The sequence below is a fragment of the Macaca mulatta genome, chromosome 19 (assembly GCF_049350105.2).
Source record: "Macaca mulatta isolate MMU2019108-1 chromosome 19, T2T-MMU8v2.0, whole genome shotgun sequence".
Taxonomy (NCBI): Eukaryota; Metazoa; Chordata; class Mammalia; order Primates; family Cercopithecidae; genus Macaca; species Macaca mulatta.
The window spans coordinates 5,020,688-5,045,614 of NC_133424.1; the positions used below are offsets into that span (position 1 = coordinate 5,020,688).

Here is a 24,927-nt window from a genome sequence, read left to right on the forward strand (position 1 = left end):
GAAGCTGAGATTACAGGCGCCCGCCACCATGTCCGGCTAATTTTTTTGTTGTTGTTTTTGTATTTTTAGTAGAGATGGGGTTTCACCATGTTGGCCAGGCTGGTCTCAAACTTCTGACCTCCAGTGATCCACCCGCCTCGGCCTCCCAAAGTGCTGGGATTACAGGCGAGAGCCACTGTGCCTGGCCGACACTGTCTCTTTCTTCAGGGTCCCAACAGTTGGCATTGCTTACTCTGATGCCCCTTAGGCTGTCCGTGGGCCTCAGTATTTCCATCCATAAAATGGGAGTTACCTGGAGCTGTCCATCTGGGACCTCACTGACCTCCTGCCTTTGTTTTAGGTTTCAGGAAAATCTCCCAAGTGGCAAGATTGGGGTTTCTAGAGATTCACAGATGCCATACATCAATGCTTCGTGGAAAGTCCTCTCTCTCTTTCTGTCTTTTTTCTTTTCATATTTTTATTTTTTACTTAAGTATGCATTTTTTTTTTTCAGAGATGAGGTCTCGCCACGTTGCCCAAGCTGGTCTTGAACTCATGGCCTCAAGCGATCCTCCTGCCTTAGCCTCCCAAAGTGCTGGGATTACAGGCATGAGCCACCACGCCTGGCCAGGCCTCGTATTTTCATTTTTTCACTGAGGCCTACGAAACCTGTAGTTGGTCCTGCATGGAATACAGCAGTGACTAAGATAGACAATAATCGCTGTCCCTAAGGAGGTGACATTCTAAGGAAGAGATCAGGAGGAAACAAGCTGGGCGTGGTGGCTCACGCCTGTAATCCCAGCACTTTAGGAGGTCAAGGTGGGAGGATCACCTGAGCCCAGGAGTTCGAGACCAGCCTAGGCAACATAGCAAGACCCCGTCTCTTCAAAAAAATTCAAAAATTAGTTGGGTATGGTGGTGTGTACCTCTGGTCTGCAGTTACTCAGGAGGCTGAGGTGGGAGGACCACTTGAGCCCAGGAGGTTGAGGCTACAGTGAACTGTGATTGCACCACTGCACTCCAGCCTGGGTGACAGAGCAAGACCTTGTGCCAAAATAAATAAATAAATAAATAAATAAATATAAGAGTAAACACAATATTTTAAAAAAGGTATGTAGGTGGTGATAAAAGGCCCGGCGCGGTGGCTCCCACCTGTAATCCCAGCACTTTGGGAGGCCGAGGTGGGTGGATCACTTAAAGTCAGGAGTTTGAGACCAGCCTGGCCAACATGGCAAAACCCTGTATCTACTAAAAAATACAAAAGTTAGCCGGGCGTGGTGGCGGGCACCTGTAATCCCAGCTACTCGGGAGTCTAAGGCAGGAGAATCACTTGAATCTGGGAGGCAGGCGTTGCAGTGAGCCTAGATCCCTCCACTGTACTCCAGCCTGGGCAATACAGTGAGACTCCGTCAGAAAAAAAAAAAAAAAAGCAATAAAGGAAAAATATAGTCTAAGAAAGGGCTGTCGGAGAAGGGCTTTTGGAAGAGGCATCTCCAGGTGTGGACAGCAGTAAATTAAGCAGCCATGTGTGTGGTGGGGCAGATGCTCCAGGCAGAAGGAGCTGCAGACGCCAAGGCTCAGAGGTGGGACCCAGCCGTTTGAAGGACAGGAAGGAGGCTGCTGTGGCAGCATGGGTTGCACCAAGGGAAATGTAAACAGAGATGATGGCAGGCGCGGTGGCACATGCCTGTAATCCCATCACTTTGGGAGGCTGAGGCGGGCGGATCACCTGAGGTCAGGAGTTCAAGACCAGCCTGGTCAACATGATGAAACCCCGTCTCTACTAAAAATACAAAAATTAGCCAGGCACGGTGGCGGGTGCCTGTAATCCCAGCTACTCGGGAGGCTGAGGCACGAGAATCGCTTAAAGCCGGGAGGTGGAGTTTGCAGTGAGCCGAGATCGTGCCACTGCACTCCAGCCTGGCGACAGAGTGAGACTCCGTCAAAAAAGAAAGGAAGAGAGGGAAGGAGGGACGGGAAATTCCATGAGGTCAGGGACTGGCAAAGAGGGGCTGCTCAGAGAAGGGTTGGCAAATTTTTTCTTAAAAGGCCAGAGGGTAACTATTTTTGGTTCGTGGTGTAGATCAGCCTCAGCTCTGCCATTGCAGCCTGAGAATAGCCTTTGATTATCTGCACTTTTTTTTTCATACCCTGCGTGTGGCATCCAGCCATCTATAAATGAATGGGCAGGGCTTGGCCCCAGTACAACTTATATTTATGGACACTGAAATGTGAGTTTTTTTGTTTTGTTTTGTTCTGAGGTAGAGTCTGGCTCTGTCGCCCAGGCTAGAGTGCTCTCGGGTCACTGCAACCTCAGCCTCCCACGTTCAAGTGATTCTCCTGCCTCAGCCTCATGAGTAGCTGGGATTACAGGCATGCATCACCATGCCCGGCTAATTTTTGTATTGTTAGTAGAGACGGGGTTTCACCATGTTGACCAGGCTGGTCTCAAACTCCTGACCTCAGGCCATCAGCCCACCTTGCCCTCCCAAAGTGCTGGGATTGTAGGCATGAGCCACTGCGCCTAGCCAGAAATGTGAATTTCATATCATTTTTCACGTGTCAGGAAGGATGATTCTTATTTTGCTTTCCCCCGCCCCCCCAACAACTCACACGTGTAAATACCATTCTCTGCGGAAACAGGCAGTGGGCAGGATCTGGGCTGCTGTGAGCAGTTTGCATTTTAAGCTGAGTGAGGTCTCTGGAGGCTGCTGTGCAGGAGAGAGAGATGAGGTCTGATGCAGGGTTTAGGAAGCCGCCTCTGGCTGCTGGGGGAGAAGGGACAAGGCGACAAGGTCAGAGGCTGGAGACCGGGAAGGATGCATCCCAGAGGCAGAACCTGCAGTGATGGGGCTAGACTACGGTGGTGACCATGGAAGGGGTGAGAAGGGGCAGAATAGGACCCAGTGTGCAACCAGTGGGCTTGGCCGGTGGACCGAATATGGGGCAAGAGAGAGGCATCAAGGTGATGCCAGGGCTTGGATGAATCCTGGAGGGATGGCATTATCCATGGTATACCTCAGTGGGCTCCGAGGGGCATTTGCTCTGATTTTTTTTTTTTTTTTGAGATGGAGTCTTGCTCCGTCTCCCAGGCTGGAGTGCAGTGGCGTGCTCTCAGCCTGAGCCACTGCACCCAGCCTTTTTTTTTTTCTCTCTGAGGCGGAGTCTCACTCTGTCACCCAGGCTGGAGTGCAATGGCGCAACTTCGGCTCACTGCAACCTCCGCCTCCCGGGTTCAAGTGATTCTCCTGCCTCAGCCTCCCAAGTAGTTGGGATTACAGGCATACACACCACGCCTGGCTAGTTTTTTGTATTTTTAGTAGAGATGGGGTTTTGCCATGTTGGCCAGACTGTTCTGGAACTCCCTACCTCGGGTGATCTGCCTGCCTCAGCCTCCCAAAGTGCTGGGATGAGAGGCGTGAGCGACCGCGCCTGGCCATTTGCTCTGATCTTGTATGGCATCCAGGAGGACAAGTGCAGGAGACAATTGGAAACTGAATCCCTGAGCTCAGAGATTCATTTCAGTCTCTTCTCTGGAGAAGCTCAGAGGACCTCCCCACTGAGGTGAAAAGAGAGAGGAGTTCCAAGGACACCCTCCTTCTCAAATGCCTGTCACTTTCCATTTTCCTGCCTTGGTTCCCACTCCTCCCTCCTCTTGTCCAAAGGTGTCTAAGAGGGCCAGGTGCGGTAGCTCATGCCCGTAATCCCAGCACTTTGGGAGGCCAAGGCAGGCCGATCACGAGGTCAGAGTTTAAGACAGCCTGGCCCACATGACGAAACCCCGTCTCTACTAAAAATACAAAGATTCGTGGCCGGGCGCGATGGCTCAAGCCTGTAATCCCAGCACTTTGGGAGGCCAAGACGGGCAGATCACGAGGTCAGGAGATCGATAGCATTCTCCTGGCTAACACGGTGAAACCCCGTCTCTACTAAAAAATACAAAAAACTAGCCGGGCGTGGCAGCGGGCGCCTGTAGTCCCAGCTACTCGGGAGGCTGAGGCAGGAGAATGGCATGAACCTGGGAGGCGGAGCTTGCAGTGAGCTGAGATTGCACCACTGCACTCCAGCCTGGGCGACAGAGCGAGACTCCATCTCAAAAAAAAAAAAACAAAAAACAAAAATTCGCTAGGCGTGGTGGCTCGTGCCTGTAATCCCAGCTACTCGGGAGGCTGAGGCAGGAGAATTGCTTGAACCTGGGAGGCAGAGGTTGCAGTGAACTGAGATGATGCCACTGCACTCCAACCCAGGCGACAGAGCAACACTCCTTTTCAATAAATAAATAAATAAATAAATAAATAATGTCTAAGAATAATCACAGACCACACCGACATGTGAATGAATGCTCAATGCTCACCCAGCCCTAAGCCAGTGGTCAGTGTGTTAATAGAGGGACACTTGCCAATGTTGGGACATCTGTGGTTGTCACAACTTGGAGGTGCTCCGGATGTGGAGTAGGTGGAGGCCAGGGATGCTGCTCAGCACCCTGCAGTGCCCAGGACAGCCCCACCCTAGAGAAAGATCCAGCCTCAAATGCCCACAGTGCCTCCTTGGTGCCTGTCCCATTATCTATCTAATTTAACTGTTAAGAAATTGAGAGGGAGAATTTCAGAGAGGGAAATCGATTAGCTCAAGGTCACACAGCAAGGATGATATAACCAAACTGAATTCAAGCCCCTGTCGCCTGTCTGCTGGGTCGTTCTTAAATTCTGGCTCTGGAAGTCCTCGTTTTTTGTTATTGTTGTTTGTTTTTGTTATTATTTGTTTGTTTTGCAATGGAGCCTCGCTCTGTCACCCAGGCTGGAGTGCAGTGACGCCATCTCGGCTTACTGCAACCTCTGCCTCCCGGGTTCAAGCAATTCTCCTGCCTCACATCCTGAGTAGCTGGGATTACAGGCGCCTGCCACCACACCCAGTTAATTTTTGCATTTTTAGTAGAGACAAGGTTTCACTATGTTGGTCAAGCTGATCTCGAACTCCTGACCTCAGGTGATCCGCCCGCCTCGGCCTCCCAAAGTGCTGGGATTAGAGGCGTGAGCCACCGCTCCTGACCTCCAGGGCTCCTTCTAAAATGCCAGCTACCTGTAAGGGTCTTGGTTGTGCTCCCAGAGTCTCCAGGCCTGCGAATGCTGCGTGGCATCCAGTAGGTGCTCAATAAATACTTATTGCATGAAGGAGCACTCCCCCAAGTGTTCATCTGATGCATATTTGCGGAGCACCTGCCGTGGGCCAGGCAATGGGTACGCAGCAGTGACTAAGAGGAACCCAAGGCTCCTCCTCTGCTGGAGGAGCTGCGGGTCCCGGGAGTGGCGGAAATGGACCGGAAATGGCTAGAGAATGTCAGAGCTGCGCCAGGGCCAGCTAGCTGTTTCTGTGAGTCACAGTTTTATTGTGCGCTTACTGTATGCCAGGCACCGGTCAAGTGAGTGCTGCGTAGTACTTGGGAATCCTCCCAGTAACCCTCCGCCGTAGGAACTATTTATTATGAAACCCATTTTAGAGAGGAGGAAAGTGAAGTCCAAAACTGGTAAGTCTGTTGGCTCAGTCCTATAGGCAGGAAAGGCTGGGGCAGGGGCGGGGTGCTGGATTCAAATTCAGGTGTGTAGGACTGCAGATCCCCATTGATGGATGGATGAATGAATGAATGAATGAATGAATGAATGAACAAATGAGTGATTGAATGAATGAATGGGTGAGCCAGTGGGTGAATGAATGAACGAATGGGCATGCCAATGAATGAGCAAATGAATGTGAGAATGAATGAATGGTGCGGGAATGAACAAATGAATGAATGGGTGTGTGAACAAATGAATGGATGAATGGGTGAGCCAACAAATGAATTAACAAATGAGTGAATGAATGAATGCAGGAATGAGTGAATGCAGGAAGGAATGGTGCGGGAATGAATGAATGGGTGATACAAGAATGAACGAATGAACAAATGGATGAGCCAGTGAATGAATGAAAGGGTGAGCAAATAAATGGGTGAAGGAATGAACGAGTGGGTGAACGAATGACTGAGTGAATGAACGAATGACTGAGTGAATGAACGAATGAATAAACCAATGAACGAATGAGTGAGTGAATGAATGAATGGCTGAGCCCGTGAATGAATGAACGAGCGAATGAATGAATGAGTGACTGAAAGGGTGAGCGAATAAACAAATGGATGAATGAACGAATGAACAAGTGAATGAACGAATGAATAAGTGAATGAATGAATGGGTGAGTGAATGAATGAAAGTGAGCGAATAAACAAATGGGTGAAGGAATGAACAAGTGGTTGATCGAATGAACTAGTGAATGAACGAATAAGTGAATGAACGAACGAATAAGTGAATGAACGAATGGGTGAGTGAATGAATGAATGGGCGGGACGGTGAATGAATGAACGAATGGTTGAACGAATGAGTGAGTGAATGAATGAAAGCGTGAGTGGCGAGAGCCTGCCGGCCGCTTGGCGGTGCGAGGCTGCGGAGGCCCGGAGGCACCTGCGCGCCCTTGGCGGACTCGGAGGAGGCGGAGATGGACGCCCGCGGGTCCCCTGGAGATGCAGCCAGCTGCTTGCGCGGGTGAGGGAACCCGGCCCCCGGCGCCGCGTCCTCATCCTCCTCCAGGCGACAAGGTCAGGAGGGGCCGGGGCGGCGCCCCCTCCCTCAGCGCCCAGCCCCCTTCCTGGGTCTTCCCATTCCATCCCGTGGGGGAGGGGGCTGTCGAGGGGGGCGAGGGGGAGGGGGCGGCACCAGGGAGGGCGGGACCGGGCGGGCGGGGCGGGGAGCTCCGGCAGCGCCCAGCCCCGCCTTCCGGCCGCTCCCCGCGGTCCCTCCAGCCCCTCCGGCCGCCGCCTCATCCTGGAACCCCGTGCGCCCCCCGCGCCCCGCGCCCCGCGCCCCGGACGCCATGAAGCAGCTGTGTCTGTGCGCAGCCGCCTCCTTCGCGGTAGGGCCTGGGGAGGGGGCGCGGGAGCGGGCGGGGCGCGGGTACTTCCTCTTCCCTCTCTTCCCAGTCCCCGGCTGACCTGGACCACCCCCTCATTCCAGACCCGGGAAAGATGGGCGGGGGAGGGGACAGAGGTTGGGGCAGCTTTTGGGGGGATGGAAGAGACATTTGGGGAGACATGTGGACATGTTGTGGAAGACACTTGGAAACAAACGGGGACATTTAGGAGCATTTAGAGGGCATTGGGGGGTGCAGTTTTGGGAAAACATTTTGGAGACAGATGGGGTCACTGAGGGGACAACTTGGAGGCTATTTTGGGAGAGCCGATTTTGCGAAGAGGTAATGGTTTGGAGAACAGTTTTGAAGAACAGTTGAGGGATGTTTTTGGAGGATATTTTTGGGACATGACAGGCTCATTGGGAAGGATGGTTTTACAGAACACTTCAGGAATTTCGGGGAGACATTTTGTAATGCATTTCAGGCTATAGTTTTGGGAGGAGAAGCCTCGGGATGTTTAGGGGACAGTGGTGGCATTTCAGGGCAGTTGTGGATAAACAGTGCAGAGAATGATCCTGAGAGACGTTTAGGGGGCCTTTTAGGGGTTCAGATGGGACTTTGGAGGGTAGTTTGGAAAAGACTGATGGATCCATTTGCTGGGGGCGATGTTGCAGGGGTGGTTTTCACTAACGGATGAGTTGTGGGACAACTTTTTTTGTTGTACACACAAGGGGTCTTGCTGTGTTGCCCAGGCTGGTCTCAAAATTCCTGGGCTCAAATGATCCTCCCACCTCAGCCTCCCAAGCAGCTACAGGCATGAGCCACCACGCCCTGCTGACTTTTTTTATTTTTTGTAGAGACGGGGTCCTACTGTGTTGCCCAAGTTGGTCTCAAACTCCTGGGCTCAAGCGATCCTCCCACCTTGGCCTCCCCAAGTGCTGGGATGACAGGCGTGAGCCCCCGCGCCTGGTCCAGGGAACAACCTTTTGGAAACAGATGCCAGGGGGCTGCTCAGGGGATGATGCTGGTGGTGGGCTTTTGTTGGACAACTGGGGTGATGGGCCTGGGGGCAGATGCTGGGGGTCGCAGGCTTGGGGAACACTGTCTGAGGACCCCCTCGCCCAGGACCACCTCCCCCTGCAGCTGCGGCTCAGCCCCACTGACCTTGGCTCCTGCCCGCCCTGCGGCCCCTGCCCCATCCCGAAGCCGGCAGCCAGAGGCAGGCGCCAGGCAAGTGTGCCCAGGGGCAGGTGGTGAGAGCCCGGAGGCCCTGTCAGGGGGCACGGGGAGGGGGCAGGGGCCAACCCTGCCCCACGCACCTCTGGGTGTGCCCTGCAGAGTCAAGACTGGGGCAAGAGTGACGAGAGGCTGCTACAAGCTGTGGAAAACAACGATGCACCTCGGGTGGCCACCCTCATCGCCCGCAAGGGACTGGTGCCCACGAAGCTAGACCCCGAGGGCAAGTCCGCGTGAGTGCCCGTGACCCGGGAGAGAGATGGCTGAGGGGTGCAACCTGCTGGCTGAACCCTTGTCTCTCACTTCCAGGTTCCACCTGGCAGCCATGCGGGGTGCAGCCAGCTGTCTGGAGGTGATGATAGCTCATGGTGCCAATGTCATGAGCACAGATGGGGCAGGTACTGCCAGCTGGGCCCCAGGGAGGGAGGAGGAACTCAGCCCAGGTGCCCAGTCTGAGCATCCAGCCAGGCCCTGATTTCAGGCCTCAATGTTGCCCGCTGAAAATGGGGGAGGCTCCCTCTGGCGCCCCTCCCCTGCCCCCAGGGAGACACACAGGGGCATGTTAGGATGGGGTGTCCAAAGACAGAAACTGTGGCTGGCACCGAGCAAAGCGAGTGGACAGCTTGTGGATGGGGAGTGACTAGGATTCAGGTATTGGTTCAGTTGGTTGAGGAAATAGCTGGCACAGGGAAGTAACTGGGGCTTGGGGGATAGCTGCAAAGTTTCTGGGGTTTTGTTATTTTGTTTTGTTTTTCTTTTTTTAGGGGAGGGACACAGTCTCCCTTTGTCACCCAGGCTTGAGTGCAATGGGCATGATCTCAGCTCACTGCAGTCTCCACCTCCCGGGCCCAAGAGATTCTCCAACCTCAGCCTCCCAAGTAGCTAGGACTACAGGCGCACACCACCACGCCCAATTAATTTTTCTATTCTTAGTAGAGATATGGTCTCCCTGTGTTGCCCAGGCCAGTCTTGAACTCCTGGGCTCTAAGTGATCCTTCCACCTCAGCCTCCCAATGTGTTGAGATTACAGGTGTGAGCCACCATGCCCAGCCTGGGGAAGTTTCTAGAAAGTGACTGAGGCAGAGGAAGAACCTGGGGCTTGGGAGATAACTGGGACTATTGGACGAACTAAGCTTTGAGGTGTATCTGGGATGTGGGAGTATCCGAGATCAAGGAAGTGACTGAAGGGAACTACTTGGAGTTTGGAGGAGGAACTGGATTCATGAGAGTAGCTGAGCTTGCAAAGTATCTGGGGCAGGAGAATAACAAGTAGAGTTTGGGGAATATCTGAGGTATGTGGGATAGCTGGGATCTAGAAGTAGCTGGAGTTGTGGGAGCAGGTGGAGCTGTGGGAGTAGCTTGAGCTCTTGGAGTAGCTGGGGTACAAGGAGAACTTGTATGTATGTATGACTTACCTGGGGACCTGGGGGGAATAACTGAGATGAAAATGTGTGGCCAAAAGGACTAGTTGGGGCTCAGGAGGCAACTAGCATGGGGACACAGTTAAATCTGAAGCTTTAGGGCCACAGGCATGATGGGCAGGGTATATGGAGTAGCTGGGGATTCTTGGAGCATCAAACAGGGACAGAGTTGGCATGTGGAAGAGCAAGGGTATGTGGATTGGAAGAACATGTACAGCAACTGTGGGTTTTGAAGGGCAGAGCTGAAACTTTGGTGTAGTTGACCCTGTAGAGTATCTGGGGATATGGGGAGTAGCTGAGGCAATAGGGCTTGAGGAATAGGGGGGTGTGGAGAGTCACTGAGGTGGGATTGTCTGGAATACAGACTAGCCACGGCTTGGAGAGTCTCTGGGTACAGGGAATAGCATGGTTTTGAGAAGCACCTGACGGTGGGGCACAATGGCTCATGCCTGTTAATCCCAGCACTTTGGGAGGCTAAGATGGGAGGATCACATGAGCCAAGGAGTTCAAGACCAGCTTGGGCAACATAGCAAGACCCCCGTCTCTACAGAAAATACAAATACAGTAGCCGGACATGGTGGCACTTGCTTGTAGTCTCAGCTACTCGGGAGGCTGAGACAGGAGGATCGCTTGAGCCTAGGTGTTCAAGCCTACAGTGAGCTATGGTCACACTGCACTCTAGCCTGGGTGACAGAGCAAGATCCTGTCTGTAGGGAAAAAAGAGAGAAATACTAGGGTTCAGGGACTTTGCTAGATACAGAAATTCATCACAAGTCATTGACATGGCTTGGGGAGCAGCTGGGAGCTACTTGAATAGCTGGAGCTCCAGTAAATCTTCTTTCCTTCCCCAGGTTACAATGCCCTCCACCTGGCCGCCAAATACGGGCACCCACAGTGCTTGAAGCAACTACTGCAGGTCATTTACTTTCTTATCTCAGCTACTCCGTTGGCCCCTACTACTCCTGAGTTCCAGCAGTTCCTTGAACCCCCAGATGCTCTATGAATCCTAGATATTCCTTGGCCCCTTTTACTCCAGAACCCTAGCTACTCCCTGGATAACCAGATACTCTCAGACCATCCACATGCTTCTCTTATTTAAGATATACTCCCGAGCCGGGCGTGGTGGCTCAGGCCTGTACTCCCAGCACTTTGGGAGGCTGAGGCCGGTGGATCGCCTGAGGCCAGGAGTTCGAGACCAGCCTGGCCAACATAGTGAAACCCTGTCTCTACTATAAATACAAAAAATTAGCTGGGAGTGGTGGCGTGTGCCTATAATCCCAGCTACTAGGGAGGCTGAGGCAGGAGAATCCCTTGAACTCGGGAGGCGGAGGTTGCAGTGAGCCAAGATCACGCCATTGCACTCCAGCCTGGGCAACGAGTGAAACACCATCTAATAAAAAATATATATATATATATGTACATATACTCCCAGTGCCAGGTATTTCCTGAGTTCTGTTTCTCCCCAAGCCCTAGGTCCTTTCTTAGACCCAGACACTCGCAGAGTTCCCAGCTACTCCCCAAATTCCCAGCTGCTTCTCAGCTCCCAGCTATTTTCTTTTCTCACCAAGTTTCATGAAAATGGAGTCACGTGGGGACCAGGGAAGGGTGGGGCTGAAGTATAGCAGAGCCCAGGGTGGGGAAGACAGTCCTAGAGAAATCAGGCAGCAAGAAGGATGGCTCCGCCTCAAAGGACTCGCCCCATCCCCAGGCTTCCTGCGTGGTGGACGTCGTGGACAGCAGCGGGTGGACTGCCCTACACCATGCAGGTGGGTGCAGCCCAGCCCTGCCCTGACCCCGTAGCCCAGAGGGTGCTAGACTTGGGGGTTATTCTACCCAGGACCCTAGGGATCTGACATGCTGTGAAGCTTTCTGTTTCCTCCTTTCTTTTTTTTTTTTTTTTTTTGAGACAGAGTCTCACTCTGTTGCCCAGGCTAGAGTGCAGTGGTGAGATCTCAGCTCACTGTAACCTCCACCTCCCAGGTTCAAGCAGTTTTCCTGCCTCAACCTCCCCAGCAGCTGGGACTACAGGCACCTGCCACCACGCCTCCTAATTTTTTTGTATTTTTAGTAAAGACGGGGTTTCACCATGTTGGCCAGGATGGTCTCGAACTCCTGACCTCAGGTGATCCACCTGCCTTGGCCTCCCAAAGTGCTGGGATTACAGGCGTGAGCCACCACTCCTGGCATTCCTTTTCTTTTTATGAAATAGGGTCTTGCTCTGTTGCCCAGGCTGAAGTACAGTGGTGCAATCATGGCTCACTGCATCCTTGACCTCCTGGGTTCAAACAATCCTGCCTCAGCCTCCCAAGTAACTGGGACCACAGGCATGCACCACCATGCCTGGCTAACATTTTAAATTTAGTTGTAGATACAGGATCTTGCTATGTTGCCCAGACTGATCTCAAACTCCTGGGCTCAAGTGATCCTCCCACCTCAGCCACTCAAAGTGCTGGAATTACAAGCGTGAGTCACCCCACCTAGCCTCCTTTTTTTTTTTTTTTTTTTGAGATAGAATCTCCCTCTGTCACTCAGGCTGCAGTTCAATGGTGCAATCTCGGCTCACTGCAACCTCCACCTCCCAGGTTCAAGCAATTCTTCTGCCTTAGCCTCCTGAGTAGCTGGGAATACAGGCCTGTGCCACAACACCTGCCTAAAATTTTTTTGTATTTTTAGTAGAGGCAGGGTTTCACCATGTTGACCAGGCTGGTCTTGAACTCCTGACCTCAGGTGATCTGCCCGCCTCGGCCTGCCAAAGTGCTGGGGTTACAGGCGTGAGCCACCATGCCAGCCCTTCTCCTCCTTTTTTATTACCTACTGTATGCCAGGCACTGGAGCCCATCATAAATCCCGGTTACCCTTTGAACTGCAGGCTTTTAGCCCATTGCACAGATGAGGCTTAACTTGTCCGCAGGTAAGTCGTAGGGAATCCAGGTCATCTGACCTCAAGGAGCAGCCGATTGTACTCCTGGTCTTTGTGAGGATGAGGAGAGGTCCCTAGGGTTTAATTTCCTTTGAGGAGCTCCTAGGAGATATCAGGAAAACCATAACTTCAGGCAGCTGGCACCCTCATAATCACCAAATCCAATCTCCTTCCCAGAGGGAGGGAAAGGGGCCCACGGATGTGAACCAGAACCCACAGCCCCCGATCTGTCCGCTGTGCCCATGAAATTCAGGCGTGGCTTTCGCTGCCGACTCACGAAACATCTGTTCTTTTGGAAACTCAGAATAAAATTGGGCTTTTGGGATTTTAGTCCCTGAGTGAGAATTCCCTGCAGTTGGAGTATGCTGCCACCTAGTGGCAGCAATGCCTCTGGTCACAATACAGGAGCCCGTTGGTTTTTGTCATTCAACAGTTACCGAGCACTTTGGAAGGCCCAGGCAGGCAGATTACTGGAGGTCAGGAGTTCGAGAATAGCCTGGCCAACATGGTGAAACCCTGTCTCTACTAATAATAAAAAATTAAGGCCAGGCGCGGTGGCTCACGCCTGTAATCCCAGCACTTTGGGGGCCCGAGGCGGGCGGATCGAGACCATCCTGGCTAACCCGGTGAAACCCCGTCTCTACTAAAAATACAAAAAATTAGCTGGGTGTGGTGGCAGGCGCCTGTAGTCCCAGCTACTCGGGAGGCTGAGGCAGGAGAAGCGCTTGAACCTGGGAGGCGGAGGTTGCAGTGAGCCGAGATCGCACCACTTGCGTAGCCTGGGCAACAGAGCAAGACTCCATCTCAAAAAAAACAAACAACAACAGAAAACAGTTATTGAGTACCTACTGTGTGTCAGGCACTGTTCTACATGTTGTAGATAAGGTTTGCAGCAATCAAAACCTCATACTCCCTCAGACACACAGCAGGTACCCAAATAGAGTTTATTGACTAAAAAATGGATTTTTGTGCATAGACTGTATGTCAACCTGCTGGAATTCACACCCAGGGATTCCAGAGACTGTGTTCTTGTCTCAGCTGCACAGCCTCCTGGGGAGCCTCCCTGTCTCCACTCTGGTCCTGCGCAAATGGCAGTAGGAGGGATCTCTTAAAATATAAATAGGCCAGGCACAGTGGTGCAGGCCTGTAATCCCAGCGCTATGGGAGGCAGAGGTGGGAGGATTGCTTGAGCCCAGGAGTTTGAGACCAGCCTGGACAACATGGCAAAACCCCGTCTCTACTAAAAATGTAAAAATTAGCCAAGTGTGATGGCTCATGTCTATAATCCCAGCTACTCGGGAGGCTGAGGCAGGAGAATCGTTGGAACCCAGGAGGCGGAGGTTGCAGTCATCCAAGATCATACCCCTGCACTCCAGTGTGGGTGCAGAGGGAGACTCTGTCTCAAAAAATAAAAATAAAATAAAATAAAATAAAATAAAATAAATAAATACAGAAGCGGGGCCGGGCGTGGTGGCTCAACCCTATAATCCCAGCCCTTTGGGAGCCAGAGGCAGGAGGATTGCTTGAGCCTGGGAGTTTGAGACCAGCCTGGGCAATATAGTGACATTCCATTTCCATAAAAAAAATCCAAGGCCGGGCGCGGTGGCTCAAGCCTGTAATCCCAGCACTTTGGGAGGCTGAGACGGGCGGATCACGAGGTCAGGAGATCGAGACCATCCTGGCTAACACAGTGAAACCCCGTCTCTACTAAAAAATACAAAAAACTAGCCGGGTGAGGTGGCGGGCGCCTGTAGTCCCAGCTACTCGGGAGGCTGAGGCAGGAGAATGGCGTGAACCTGGGAGGCGGAGCTTGCAGTGAGCTGAGATCCGGCCACTGCACTCCAGCCTGGGTGACAGAGCAAGACTCCGTCTCAAAAATAATAATAATAATAATAAAATAAAAAATCCAAAAGAAAATTAGCCAGGAGTGGTGGTGCATGCCCACACTCCCGGCCACTCAGGAGGCCAAGGCGAGCAGATTGCTTGAGCCCAGGACTTCAAGAAAAGCCTGGGCAACATAGCAAGACCCTGTCTCTTAAAAATACAAAATAAAGTAAAAATTAGCCAGTCATAGTTGCACATTCCTGTAGTGTGGGTCTCGTGCCTGTAATCCCAGCCCCTCAGGAGGCCGAGGCAGGAGGATTGCTTGAGCCCAGGAGTTCGAGACCAGCCTGGGCAACACAGTGAGACCCCGTCTCTACAGAAAGTAGAGGGAACCACAGTGCTTGGGACTAGCAGTTGGCAGACCTAGATCCTAGATCTGACTCTTCCTGTGACCCCACTGGGTGACCCCAGGCCTGGTTGGGCCTCGCTTTCTGCATCTGTAAAATGCAAAATTTGCCTTTGTTACAAATCTCCCAGGGTACGTGGGAATTTCTCATGAAATAAAGGGGCAGGGGCAGGCCGGGCGCGGTGGCTCAAGCCTGTAATCCCAGCACTTTGGGAGGCCGAGACGGGCGGATCACAAGGTCAGGAGATCGAGACCATCCTGGCTAACATGGTGAAACCCCGTCTCTACTAAAAATACAAAAAAACTAGCCGGGCGAGGTGGCGGGCGCCTGTAGTCCCAGCTACTCGGGAGGCTGAGGCAGGAGAATGGCGTAAACCCGGGAGGCGGGGCTTGCAGTGAGCTGAGATCCGGCCACTGCACTCCAGCCTGGGCGACAGAGCGAGACTCCGTCTCAAAAAAAAAAAAAAAAAAAGAAATAAAGGGGCAGGGTCACACCCAGGCAGAAAGTCCCCAGAAAAGGTTGAAGTCTCACTCTACCCCTACTCTTCCCCCTTTTGTTTTTCTTCCTTTCTTTTCTTGGTTTTTGAGACAAGGTCTCACTCTGTCACCCAGGCTGGTGTGCAGTGGCGCCATCATGGCTCACTGCAGCCTTGAACTCCTGAGCTCAAGCAGTCCTCCTGCTTCAGCCTCCCGAGTAGCTGGTTCCACAGACACATGCCACCACACCCAGATAATTTTTGCTTTTTTTTTTTTTTTTTTTTTAGAGACAGGATCTTGCTATGTTGGCCCAGGTTGGTCTCGAACTCCTGGGCTCAAGTGATCCTCCTGCCTCGGCCTCCCAAGGTGCTGGGATTACAGGGTTGAGCTACCACACCAGACAACCTTTTCTCTTTTGCAGTGGCTGGTGGCTGTCTCTCCTGTTCAGAGGTGCTCTGCTCCTTCAAGGCACATCTAAACCCCCAAGATCGGGTAAGCTTCTGGGATCTCTTTGGGGAAGATGTTATGCTTGAGGTATGCTGCCACTAAGTGGCAGTATCTCAGGCACCCTTTGAAAGCCTGAGAAAGTTCAAGGTGAAAACTCAAGGGCGGTTATATAGGCTTCTGCACCTCCCGGGGGTCAGTTTCTCATGCCATCGCATCCCTCCTCCTCCCTACCAGTCAGGTGCAACACCCCTCATTATAGCAGCTCAGATGTGTCACACAGACCTGTGCCGTCTCCTACTGCAGCAAGGGGCTGCAGCGAATGATCAGGACCTGCAAGGCAGGTGAGCATCTCCCCTCCCAGCCAGTCCACCCTATGCTGTGTGACCTTGGGCAAGACTCTTAACTTCTCTGAGTAAAGCGATCTAGCCAGCCTCCTCTTCCTAGCCCGGCCTGGGTGCTGAGGTGGGCGTGGGGGCTTGGGGGATGTTCTCATCTCCTCAGTAGCCCCCTCCCCTGGTAGGACGGCCCTGATGCTGGCCTGTGAGGGGGCCAGCCCGGAAACAGTGGAAGTCCTGCTGCAGGGCGGAGCCCAGCCGGGCATCACCGATGCGCTGGGGCAGGACGCGGCTCACTATGGCGCGCTGGCGGGGGACAAGCTCATCCTGCACCTTCTGCAAGAGGCGGCCCAGCGCCCCTCCCCACCCAGCGGTATGCAAGCCCCATCTCCCTGCTGCATTTGCTTCTTGGCAGCTTCTTGTCACCCCTTTTCTTTATCGTGAATAGTTTCAAGGTACCCCCGACTGTCTGCATTCTAGGAGGTCCCAGAGCTTACCCAATTCTACTCAGAACAGTTTCAAGGAGCCCCAGGGCATTTAGAGTAGTCTAGGAGGGGGTCTGCTTCTCCTTTCATGGGTCATCTGTACAGTAAGAACTTTGTTGGCCATTGGTGGCTCACGCCTGTAATCCCAGCACTTTGGGAGGCCAAGGTGGGTGGATCATGAGGTCAGGAGATCAAGACCATCCTGGCTAACATGGTGAAACCCCATCTCTACTAAAAATACAAAAAAATGAGCCGGGCGTGGTGGTGGGCGCCTGTAGTCCCAGCTACTTGGAAGGCTGAGGCAGGAGAATGGGGGTGCACGGTGGCGGCCTGTAGTCCCAGCTACTTGGAAGTCTGAGGCAGAAGAACGGGGTGAACCCGGGAGGCGGAGCTTGCAGTGAGCCGAGATCGTGCCACTGCGCTCCAGCCTGGGCAACAGAGCGAGACTCCGTCTTAAAAAACAAAACAAGGCCGGGCGCGGTGGCTCAAGCCTGTAATCCCAGCACTTTGGGAGGCCGAGACGGGTGGATCACGAGGTCAGGAAATCGAGACCATTCTGGCTAACACGGTGAAACCCCGTCTCTACTAAAAAATACAAAAAACTAGCCGGGCGAGGTGGCGGGCGCCTGTAGTCCCAGCTACTCAGGAGGCTGAGGCAGGAGAATGGCGGGAACCCGGGAGGCGGAGCTTGCAGTGATCTGAGATCCGGCCACTGCACTCCAGCCCGGGCCACAGAGCGAGACTCCGTCTCAAAAAAAAAACAAAAAACAAAAAACAAAACAAGGCCGGGCGCGGTGGCTCAAGCCTGTAATCCCAGCACTTTGGGAGGCCGAGACGGGCGGATCATGAGGTCAGGAGATCGAGACCATCCTGGCTAACCCAGTGAAACCCCATCTCTACTAAAAAATACAAAAAACTAGCCGGGCGAGGTGGAGGGCGCCTGTAGTCCCAGCTACTCGGGAGGCTGAGGCAGGAGAATGGCGTAAACCCGGGAGGCGGAGCTTGCAGTGAGCTGAGATCTGGCCACTGCACTCCAGCCTGGCCGACAGAGCGAGACTCCATCTCAAAAAAAACAAAAACAAAAACAAAAACAAAAAAACAAAACAAAACTTTGTGTCTCCTAAGAAGGGCATCCCTGCTAGGCAAGGTGGCTCATGCCTGTAATCCCAGCACTTTGGGAGGCCGAGGTGGGCGAATCACTTGAGGTCAGGGGTTCGAGACCAGCTTGACCAACATGGTGAAACCCTGTCTCCACTAAAAATACAAAAATTAGCCACACGTGGTTCAAACAAATCTCCTGCCTCATCCTCCTGAGTAGCTGGGACTCCAGGTGCCTGCCGCCACGCCTGGCCAATTTTTGTTTTTTTAGTGGAGTCGGGGTTTCACCACATTGGCCAGGCTGGTCTCGAACTCCTGAACTCAGGTGAACCACCCGCCTCGGCCTCCCAGAATGCTGGGATTACAGGCATGAGCCACCACACCCGGCCTGTCCTCTCTTTTTAAGAGTCCCAAGTTGCTCTATCAGCACTCTACCCAAGCACCAGATTTCTACCTTAAAGGCCCTGATTCTTGGGGAAATCAGGAACCCCCTACAAGTCCCTGGGGCCCACCAATGCCCTTCCTGGGGCTGGGAACAGAATGTCTGACCCTGCTTCCCTCTCTCCCCGGCCCTCACAGAGGATGACTCAGGCGAGGCGTCATCTCAGGTATGGACCCCTAAGCAGTGAAGGAGCCCCTCCTCCCTGCAACCACACTAACTTCTCCCCTGCCCCAAGCTCTGTGAGAAGAGAAGGAAGTTAGACCTGGGAAAACCTGTTTGGAAAGAATCCTACCTTCAGGGTATGCTGCCACCAAGTGGCGGCAGTGTGCCCAGCCTAACTCCCAGAACTGGGTGAGAATACTGGGGGGATGGGGCCAAATTATGGGGCTGGGGTCGGAGGGCAGTGGGGACTGAGGTTGTTGAGGGTTGTTGTCTTCAGGGAGGGAAGCAGATCTGGCCTCTTCCCCTCTTTCAGTTTTTTTTTTTTTTTCCCTGCGAGACGGAGTCTCGCTCTGTTGCCCAGGCTGGAGTGCAGTGGCTCGATCTTGGCTCACTGCAACCTCCACCCCCTGAGTTCAAGCGATTCTCCTGCCTCAGCCTCCCTGGTAGCTAGGATTACAGGCACCCACCACACCTGGCTAATTTTTGTATTTTTAGTAGAGACGGGGTTTGACCATGCTGGCCAGGCTGGTCTCAAACTCCTGGCCTCAAGTGATCCACCCGCCTCAGCCTCCCAAAGTGCTGGGATTATAGACGTGAGCCACCGTGCCCAGCCCCTCCCAGTTTTTTTGTTTGTTTGTTTTTTGGTTTTTGTTTTATTTTTTGAGAGATGGAGTCTCGCTCTGTCACCCAGGCTGCAGTGCAGTGGTGTGATCTCAACTCACTGCGACCTCCACCTCCCGAGTTCAAGTGCTTTTTCTGCCTCAGTTTCCTGAGTAGCTGGGTGCCACCACACCCAGCTAATTTTTTGTATTTTTTAGTAGAAACAGGGTTTCACTGTATGTTGTTCAGGCTGCTCTCAAACTCCTGACCTCCAGTGACCACCCGCCCTGGCCTCCCAAAGTGCTGGGATTACAGGTGTGAGCCACCGCGCCCAGCCCCTCTCCCAGTTTTAAAGCATCTCTGTTCCACAGAGGAGTGAAAACATGTGGGCACTGTGGTCTAGCTGGGCAAAGAACTGAGGCACAGAGAGGAGCAGAGAGTGAAGAGTAAGATCTGGAACTTACAGGGAGGTGGTCTTGTCTGCGTTTTGCTGGGATAAGCAAGGGGGAGGAGGCAGGGGCTGGTTCCGTGTTTACGGGAAGTCAGGACATGACTGGGGCTGGCTAGGTTGGTTTACTGTCGGGGAGGCTGGCATGGACCCCGATCTGCCCCCTTCACCCTCTCTCCCCTCCCTTCCCAGAACTCTATGTCCAGCCATGGAAAGCAGGGGGCCCCCAAGAAGCGGAAGGCGCCTCCACCTCCCGCCAGCATCCCCATGCCGGTGAGAGATGCTCCGGGTACGGGAGGAGGCGTGGGGAGCCCCCAGGCACAGGGTGGGGCTCTGGCTGAGGCCTGGGATGGGGAAACCTTAGGCCCCATCTAAAGGCCGCGGGCCGGGAGGGGAACAGGATGATCGAGATGCCTATGAGGAGATCGTGAGGCTGCGCCAGGAGAGGGGCCGCCTCCTGCAGAAGATCCGGGGCCTGGAACAGCACAAGGAACGGAGGCAGCAGGAGGTTAGGAGGCCTCCAAGATTTGGGTGTGGGGCCAAGCCCGGGTGGGGTCAATGCAGGCATGAAGAGCCCCCTACTTTTCTCCCACCTTCCCTCCTCCGTCTCTCCCCCTCCCCACTCTGCTGCGGCCACCTGGGCCTCCTCGATGTTCCTCCAACTCACCAGGCGCGGTCCTGCCTCAGGGCCTTTGCACGGCCTGGGTCCTCTGCCTGGAATGCTGTAGCCCCAGATGTTCCCACAGCTCTTTACCTCACCTACGTTATAGGCCCCTTGCCAAAGACACCTCCCATGCCCACTTCTTAAAATTGTTAACACCCAACCAGGCGCAGTGGCTCCGCCTGTAATCCCAGCACTTTGGGAGGCCGAGGCAGGTGGATCACCTGAGGTCGGGAGTTTGAGACCAGCCTGACCAACATGGAGAAACCCCAGTTCTACTGAAAATACAAAACTAACTGGGCGTGGTGGCACATGCCTTAATCCCAGCTACTCAGGAGGCTGAGGCAGGAGAATCGCTTGAACCTGGGAGGCGGAGGTTGCTGTGAGCCGAGATCGTGCCATTGCACTCCAGCCTGGGCAACAAGAGTGAAACTCCATCTTAAAAAAAAAAAAAATCGGCCGGGCGCGGTGGCTCAAGCCTGTAATCCCAGCACTTTGGGAGGCCGAGGCGGGTGGATCACGAGGTCAGGAGATCGAGACTATCCTGGCTAACATGGTGAAACCCCGTCTCTACTAAAAATACAAAAAGAAAACTAGCCGGGCGTGGTGGCGGGCGCCTGTAGTCTCAGCTACTTGGGAGGCTGAGGCGGGAGAATGGCGTGAACCCGGGAGGCGGAGCTTGCAGTGAGCCGAGATCACGCCACTGCACTCCAGCCTGGGAGACACAGCGAGACTCCATCTCAAAAAAAAAAAAAAATTGTAACACCCGCTCCCCCCTGCCAACTCGCTAGTTCGCTTTATTTTTTATTTATTTATTTTTTGTTTTGTTTTGTTGCCACTCTTGTTACCCAGGTTGGAGTGTAATGGCACAATCTCAGCTCACTGCAACCTCTTTCTCCCAGGTTGAAACAAGTTTCCTGCTTCAGTCTCCCAAGCAACTGGGATTACAGGCGACCACCACCACGCCCAGCTAATTCTGTATTTTTGGTAGAGACGGAGTTTCACTACATTGGTCAGGCTGGTCTCGAACTCCTGACCTCAGGTGATCCACCCACCGCGGTCTCTTAAAGTGCTGGGATTGCAGGTGTGAGACACTGTGCCTGGCCTCTTTATTTTTATTTGCAGCACTTACTGCTATTGGGCATCCATTTATTTTATGTATGTCCACCCATTTGACTATGAGCCTGTGAGGGCAGGCATGGCTGGTCGTGCCTGGGTCACAGTATGGGCATCATCAATATTGATTGGGTGAATGAATATTCAAGTGAGTGGATGAATGAATGGCCGAAACCAGGGTCTGCCCTAGAAGAGGCACTCAGTAAAAACTTTCTGGCCGGGCGCAGTGGCTCACGCCTGTAATCCCAGTACTTTGAGAGGTTGAGGTGGGCGGATCACTTGAGGTCAGGAGTTGGAAATCAGCCTGGCCAACATGGTGAAACACTGTCTCTACTAAAAATACAAAAAAATTTAGCTATGCCGGGCACCGTGGCTCACGCCTGTAATCCCAGCACTTTGGGAGGCCAAGGCAGGTGGATCACCTGAGATCAGGAGTTCGACACCAGCCTGGTCAACATGGCAAAACCCTGTCTCTACTAAAGTACAAAAAATCAGCCAGCCGTGATGGTGCGCACCTGTAGTCCCAGATACTTGGGAGGGTGAGGCATGAGAATCGCTTGAACCCAGGAGGCTGAGGTTACAGTGACCTGAGATTGCACCACTGCACTCCAGCCTGGGTGACAGAGCATGTCAAAAACAAAAAAAATTAGCTGGACCTGGTGGCAGGGGCCTGTAATCCCAGCTACTTGGGAAGCTGAGGTAGGAGAGTTGCTTGAACCTGGGAGGCAGAGGTTGCAGTGAGCCAAGATCGTGCCACTGCACTCCAGCCTGGGTGACAGAGCAAGACTCCGTCTCAACAACAACAACAACAACAAAAAACAAAATAAACTTGTCGAGTGAATGAATGAGCGGATGGAACAGTGCCTGACATACAGCAGGTGCTTAATAAGTACTTAGTAATGAATGGCCAGAATGGTGCATACTGGCACACAGCAGGCACTCAATAAATACTTAGAAATGAATGACTGGTCAGAATGGTGCATGGTGGCACACAGTAGGTGCTCAATAAATACTGAGTGAAAGGTCAGAACAATAGCACAAAGTAGGCACTTAATAAATAGGAATGAATGGGGCCCAGCATACAGCAGGTGCCCAATAAATACTTAGTAATGAGTCATTAAACAGAATGGTACCTGGTACACAGCAGCCACTCAATAAATAGTAATGATTAAGCAGGCAGAATGCAGTAGGTGCTCAATAGTTGCACATGGCCTGTGTGAATGTGCATGGAATGGAGGCTATGAAGCAGGAGGTGGGGCAGGGAGACCTTCTGCCCAGATCCAACCCCCTGTCCCTGCTTCTCCCATCAGTCCCCGGAGGCCAGCTCCCTGCACAGCCTGGAGAGACAGGTAGGTGGGAAGGTGGGGAGGAGCCGGCCTCCCCCTGCCCAGCCTTTCCTGCCAGAGGCAGCTGAGCGTCCACTGCTGCTCACAGGTGCAAGAGCTGCAGCAGCTGCTGGTGGAGAGACAGGAGGAGAAGGAGAGCCTGGGACGGGAGGTGGAGAGTTTGCAGAGCCGGCTGTCCCTGCTGGAGGTAGGAGCAGTGATGAGTCGGGGCTGGGCTGGGGCCGGGGCTGGGTGGGGGAACTTCTCTCCTGCAGCAGTGAAAAGACAGCCACACCAGTGCACGCACAGCCTCACACACATGCAAACGTACCCACCAGACACATGCACTCACAAACCCATAGTCACAGCCGGGCGCAGTGGCTCACGCCCATAATCCCAGCACTTTGGGAGGCCGAGGCAGGTGGAGCACGAGGTCAGGAGATCGAGACCGACCTTCCTTCCTTCCTTCCTTCCTTCCTCCTTCCTTCCTTCCTTTTTTTTTTTTTTTTTTTTTTTTGACAGAGTCTTGCTATGTCACCCAGGCTGGGGTGCAATGGTGTGATCTCGGCTCATGGCAACCTCTGCCTCCCGGGTTCATGCCGTTCTCCTGCCTCAGCCTCCCGAGTAGCTGGGACTACAGGTGCCCGCCACCATGCCCGGCTAACTTTTGTATTTTTGGTAGAAATGGGGTTTCACCATATTGGTCAGGCTGGTCTTGAACTCCTGACCTCAGGTGATCCGCCCACCTTGGGCTCCCAAAGTGCTGGATTACAGGTGTGAGCCACCACACCCAGACCCAGAAAGGACTTTTCTTTAAGCATACGTATACACACAGGGATGGGTAACCACTCTCTAGGCACGTGGCAGAGCATAGATAACAGCAGGCACACCCACAAACACACAGTTTACAGACACGCAAGAAACACATCCAAGAATACATCATCACACACACAGGCACTGTGTATGCATCCGTCTCATGCAGTCACGCACAGACAACATGCCCACAAATACATATACATGCAACAAATACTTCTTTTTTTTTTTTTTGAGACAGGATCTTGTTCTGTTGTCCAGGCTGGAGTGCGGTGGCATGATCATGGCTCACTGCAGCCTTGGCTTCCCTGGCCTCAAGCAATCCTCCCACCTCAGCCTCCTGAGTAGCTGGGACCATAGGCGTGTGCCACCACATCTGGCTAATTTTTTTTTTTTTTGGAGAGATGGCGTCTCACTATGTTACCCAGTCTGGTCTCGAACTCCTGGCCTTGAGTAATCCTCCCATCTCTGCTTTCCAAAGTGCTGGGATTGCATAAGCCACTATGCCCCGCCAGTATTTCTGAAAACACATAATTATGCAAACATATATACATACAGACAACCATAGACACAAACACAGAGATCCACAGACACATTAAAAACACAGCCCAAGCCTGTAGTCCCAGCACTTTGGGAGGCCGAGACGGGCGGATCACGAGGTCAGGAGATCAAGACCAGCCTGGCTAACACGGTGAAACCCCGTCTCTACCAAAAAAGACAAAAAACTAGCCGGGCGAGGTGGCGTGCGCCTGTAGTCCCAGCTACCCGGGAGGCTGAGGCAGGAGAATGGCGGGAACCCGGGAGGCGGAGCTTGCAGTGAGCTGAGATCCGGCCACTACACTCCAGCCTGGGCGACAGAGCGAGACTCCGTCTCAAAAAAAAAAAAAAAAAAACCACACAGCCACACACACCCGCCTAAAACTCAAGCATGAGGCCGGGCACCGTGGCTCACACCTGTAATCTCAGCACTTTGGGTGGCCAAGGCGGGTGGATCACCTGAAGTCAGGAGTTCGAGACCAGCCTGGCCAACATGGGGAAACCCCATCTCTACTAAAAAATACAAAAATTAGCCGGGCATGGTGGTACATGCCTGTAATCCCAGCTACTTTGGAGGTTGAGGTGGGAGAATCGCTCGAATCTGGGAGGCGAAGGTTACAGTGAGCCGAGATCGTGCCACGGCACTCCAGCCTGGGAAAAAGAAAAAAAATGGGGCCAGGCACAGTGGCTTACGCCTGTCATCCCAACACTTTGGGAGGCTGAGGCAGGAGGATGGCTTGAACCCAGGAGTTCGAGACCAGCCTGGGCGACGTGACGAGACTGCATCTCTGCAAAAAAAAAATTAAAAATTAGGCAGGTGTCGTGTTCCACACCCATAGTCCCAGCTGCCTGGGAGGCTGAGGTGGGAGGATTGTTTGAGCCCAGAAGTTGGAGACTGCAGTGAGCTATGATCGCACCACTGCACTCCAGCCTGGGTGACAGATTAAGACCCTGGCTCCAAAATAATAATTTTAAAAAAGCAGGGGAAAGGGGAGTGGCAAAGGACATAGAAGGCGCTCACTAAATCCTTGTGGGCCAAATCTGGTGGGCCAAATGCAGCCATCTGGTACTCATGGGAGACATACAGATATGTGAACAGCCCAGTCCCCACTGGAGTCTTGGTGGGAACACACAGGGGCTGAGAGCAGAACCCCGAGCTGGACTCTGCTCCCTACCCCCAGAACGAGCGGGAGAATACTAGCTATGATGTGACCACTCTGCAGGATGAGGAGGGTGAGCTGCCTGACTTTCCAGGTGAGCCC

The 24,927-nt window shown here is 53.1% G+C and overlaps 1 protein-coding gene and 1 long non-coding RNA gene across 51 annotated transcripts in view; both read left to right on the forward strand.

The window, feature by feature from the left end:
- ANKRD24 (ankyrin repeat domain 24) overlaps nt 1–24,927 on the forward strand; it is a 45,448-nt gene that overhangs the window by 9,530 nt on the left and 10,991 nt on the right. For 2 of the 50 annotated variants that reach the window (XM_077979226.1, XM_015122497.3), the window contains 14 exons: nt 8,056–8,142; nt 8,251–8,381; nt 8,458–8,546; nt 10,421–10,485; nt 11,278–11,335; nt 15,618–15,688; nt 15,878–15,984; nt 16,164–16,351; nt 18,141–18,169; nt 19,406–19,486; nt 19,614–19,721; nt 22,301–22,339; nt 22,425–22,523; nt 24,847–24,919. In XM_077979226.1, coding sequence (XP_077835352.1) covers nt 8,056–8,142; nt 8,251–8,381; nt 8,458–8,546; nt 10,421–10,485; nt 11,278–11,335; nt 15,618–15,688; nt 15,878–15,984; nt 16,164–16,351; nt 18,141–18,169; nt 19,406–19,486; nt 19,614–19,721; nt 22,301–22,339; nt 22,425–22,523; nt 24,847–24,919 — 1,225 coding nt within the window. Of the gene's footprint in view, nt 1–2,694; nt 2,861–6,336; nt 6,602–6,709; nt 6,916–7,470; nt 8,143–8,250; nt 8,382–8,457; nt 8,547–10,420; nt 10,486–11,277; nt 11,336–15,483; nt 15,511–15,617; nt 15,689–15,877; nt 15,985–16,147; nt 16,373–18,130; nt 18,170–19,405; nt 19,487–19,613; nt 19,722–22,300; nt 22,340–22,400; nt 22,524–24,846; nt 24,920–24,927 lie in introns of those variants that run through there. The other 48 variants (XR_013409552.1, XM_077979234.1, XM_028839981.2 and 45 more) reach the window with 42 other exon arrangements.
- Nucleotides 3,119–6,158, forward strand: LOC144337017 (uncharacterized). The gene is made up of 2 exons (XR_013409610.1): nt 3,119–3,218; nt 4,158–6,158. It is a non-coding gene; the product is annotated as an uncharacterized LOC144337017 (long non-coding RNA).